Here is a 2,572-nt window from a genome sequence, read left to right as displayed (position 1 = left end):
GACCCCCTGCTCACCATGAATGAGAGCAGGCCCCCAGCCAGCTGTAGAGAGGGGGCCAGCAATGGCAGCAGTGAGCGAAGGCCTCGCCAACTCCGGCTGCCTCCAGCCTACCCTTCCTCTGAGGTCTAAGCATGGGGAGGGAAACCCAGCCCTGCTAAACACCTCTCCCCACAACCACCCTCTGCTTGGTGGGGTCAATGTGGAGGGCAGGGTCCTCCTGCTCTCCTGGGGCAGACGGCAGTAGAGGCTGGGGCACAGTGCTGCAGCTGAGGCTGTGGCCCTACCTGGCAGAGCAGGGTGGTATACTGGCCGGCATGGGCCTGCAGAAGCACCCCATCTGGCTGGCGTGTCCGAAATGCCAGCCCCAGGTACCACGGCACTGAGATCTTCACGTCTGTCTTGAAGTCCCAGGTCAGGACACTGTTGCCCTGGAAATAGTGGGCATGGTGCATGGCTGGAAAGGAAAGTGGAGGTGAGAAGGGATGGGGACTACACAGGGAGCACTAGATGCAGGGACAACAGAGCTAGTTCATCTCACACAGACCCCTTACCCTGCTTCCACAGCAAACCCAGCACAGTCTTGCCCGTACCCACACTGCCCACGCCCAGCAGTGCCCGCTCACTCACGGTGGCGGCAGTCTTTGCCCCCGAAGCCAACAGGACAGAGGCAGGAGTAGGTCCCCCAGCTGACAGAGCAGGTGCCGCCGTTCTTGCAGGGGCTGGAGTCACAGAACGTGTGCTTGGCATGGCAGCCTGGAGGTATCAAAGTCACCCACATCAGCCTTGACCGGCTCACCACCTCCCTCCAGCCCACATGGGGAGACACCACTGCCCCCCAGCCCTTTCCCTGGCTGCCAGAGGGGCAAGCCCGGCTGCTCAGCCTCTCAGCACAGACTGTGCCTGCTCAGGCATGAGGATCAAGGCTGTCGCTGCCCCTTATGCCAGAAGAAAGACACTGTGGAGCTGGACTGACTACCTAGCATCTCCCAGACAGGCGAAGTCTGCAGGCTCTGCACTTGGGATCAAGGGATATTCCCAGAACATTAGCTGGGATGGGGACTGGCTCATTTAGGGGGATCTGGAGGCCCCACTCCCCGACAGGAAGCTGTTCAGCTCCAGCTGTGCTGCCACACTGCTGTTACAGCCCAGCAGTGCTGCTGCGTGAGCAGGAGGGGCAATTCCCAGGGCAGGGGCTGGCAGGAGCAGAGGCACCGGTACCTGCAGCGGTTCCGTTGTTGGCAATGTAGGAGGCCAGGTCAATGCGTTTGCTGTCAATGTACAGGTCTCTCATGCATCCCACAAAGTCCCGGTGAGTGACAGGGAAGTTTTCCGGCAGGTTGGGGACCCCTCCAAGGAGCAAGGGACCTGTGAGGTCCAGGGACCTGCAAGGACAGAAGACCAGGGTTTTAAGAGCCACAGCAACCTCAGGCCAGACAGCAGGTTCCCCAGCGCAAGGGACTGGGAAGCAGAAATCCCCGGGGACAGGCACACACAGCCGAGGCCCCTGGAACTACAGCTGTCCCAGATGTGAAGGGCTGACTCTGCAGGGGACCCAGGTGCCCTGCTCCTCTCCCCACACAGTCCCTGAGGAACTCACTTCTTCGAGCTGGTCTGCACACCCTCTGCAGCGCAGGAGTAGTTCCCAATTTCGCTGCCAAACTGCAGGGCCACTGGGGCGTCACATTCGTCCACTGTCAAGATGGCCACCTTGTCCTTGGAGGGGCCCTGCACCACGCCCAGGGCACTGACCTTGGGCTGAAACCAAATGCAGGGCGTTAGCAGCACACATGCCCCCAGACCCAGGCACCCAAGGGCTCGCACAACAGCAAGGAAAGGGCCTGAGCGTGGCCCAGGCACTGCTGCGCTGCTGGAGTGTGAGCAAAGCAGGAGGGACCTCTCCAGCTGAGCCCAGCAAGCAGCGCCAGAGATGGATACAGGCAAGGACACTGCACGGAGCACATTGCTGCTGCCTCCAAGTGTGATCCTGAGGGTCAATCTCCCCCTGCACCTGGCTGTCTGCTCCATTGCGCCCATCCCCAAGGGCTGAAAACTGCCTCTACTTCTCTCCACAGCCTCCCTCATGGGGCAGAGCCAGAGAACAGGAAAACCAGAGCTGCTCGCTCACGCCTCGCAGGGAGAGAGGCCCACACGCATGGTGGGGCAGCCGGGGTGCACGTACCTTGTTGTAGTAGCGGAGCTGCAGCGTGTGCCACTGCCCATCGCTCACGCCCCCCGGCAGGTAGGGGCTCACCACCGTGCTGGACTCTCCTGCGGGGACAGGAATGACAGCATGCTGAGGGAAGCCGGACAGCCCTCGGATGCTCCCGCCCTTCCTGCAGGAACCAAGCCTTCTGCACTGGCGACAACCTCACGCAGGGATGGAGAAGGGCTTCAGAGAGACAAGCTCGGCACGCCAGCTCCTGCTTGCTGCGGCCTTGTGGCAGGAGCAGGGCGGGGGAATCACAGCCCTGGGACCGGCAGCCAGCACCCTGGGATGGCTCCTCTGTCCAGGCTGAGTGCCCGGGTGCCCTGGCACCGTGGGGCCGGGGCCCCGCCCCGCCCTCCCCCCGCC

The 2,572-nt window shown here is 62.4% G+C and overlaps 1 protein-coding gene across 1 annotated transcript in view; it reads right to left on the bottom strand.

The window, feature by feature from the left end:
• The window catches only part of LOC104078551 (cadherin EGF LAG seven-pass G-type receptor 3-like), a gene marked incomplete at its 5' end in the record, with an annotated part of 33,041 nt that overhangs the window by 16,137 nt on the left and 14,332 nt on the right, over positions 1–2,572 (bottom strand). Inside the window, 6 exon segments of the mRNA XM_009580226.1 lie at positions 1–41; positions 285–454; positions 628–753; positions 1,219–1,382; positions 1,598–1,755; positions 2,180–2,268. The exon segment at positions 1–41 is cut by the window's left edge and continues 1 nt beyond it. Coding sequence (XP_009578521.1) covers positions 1–41; positions 285–454; positions 628–753; positions 1,219–1,382; positions 1,598–1,755; positions 2,180–2,268 — 748 coding nt within the window.

This window comes from Fulmarus glacialis, unplaced genomic scaffold (assembly GCF_000690835.1).
Source record: "Fulmarus glacialis isolate BGI_N327 unplaced genomic scaffold, ASM69083v1 scaffold20816, whole genome shotgun sequence".
NCBI classification, from domain to species: domain Eukaryota; kingdom Metazoa; phylum Chordata; class Aves; order Procellariiformes; family Procellariidae; genus Fulmarus; species Fulmarus glacialis.
Note: the sequence above shows the minus strand (reverse complement) of the source record. Positions and strands in the feature narration are given on the sequence as shown.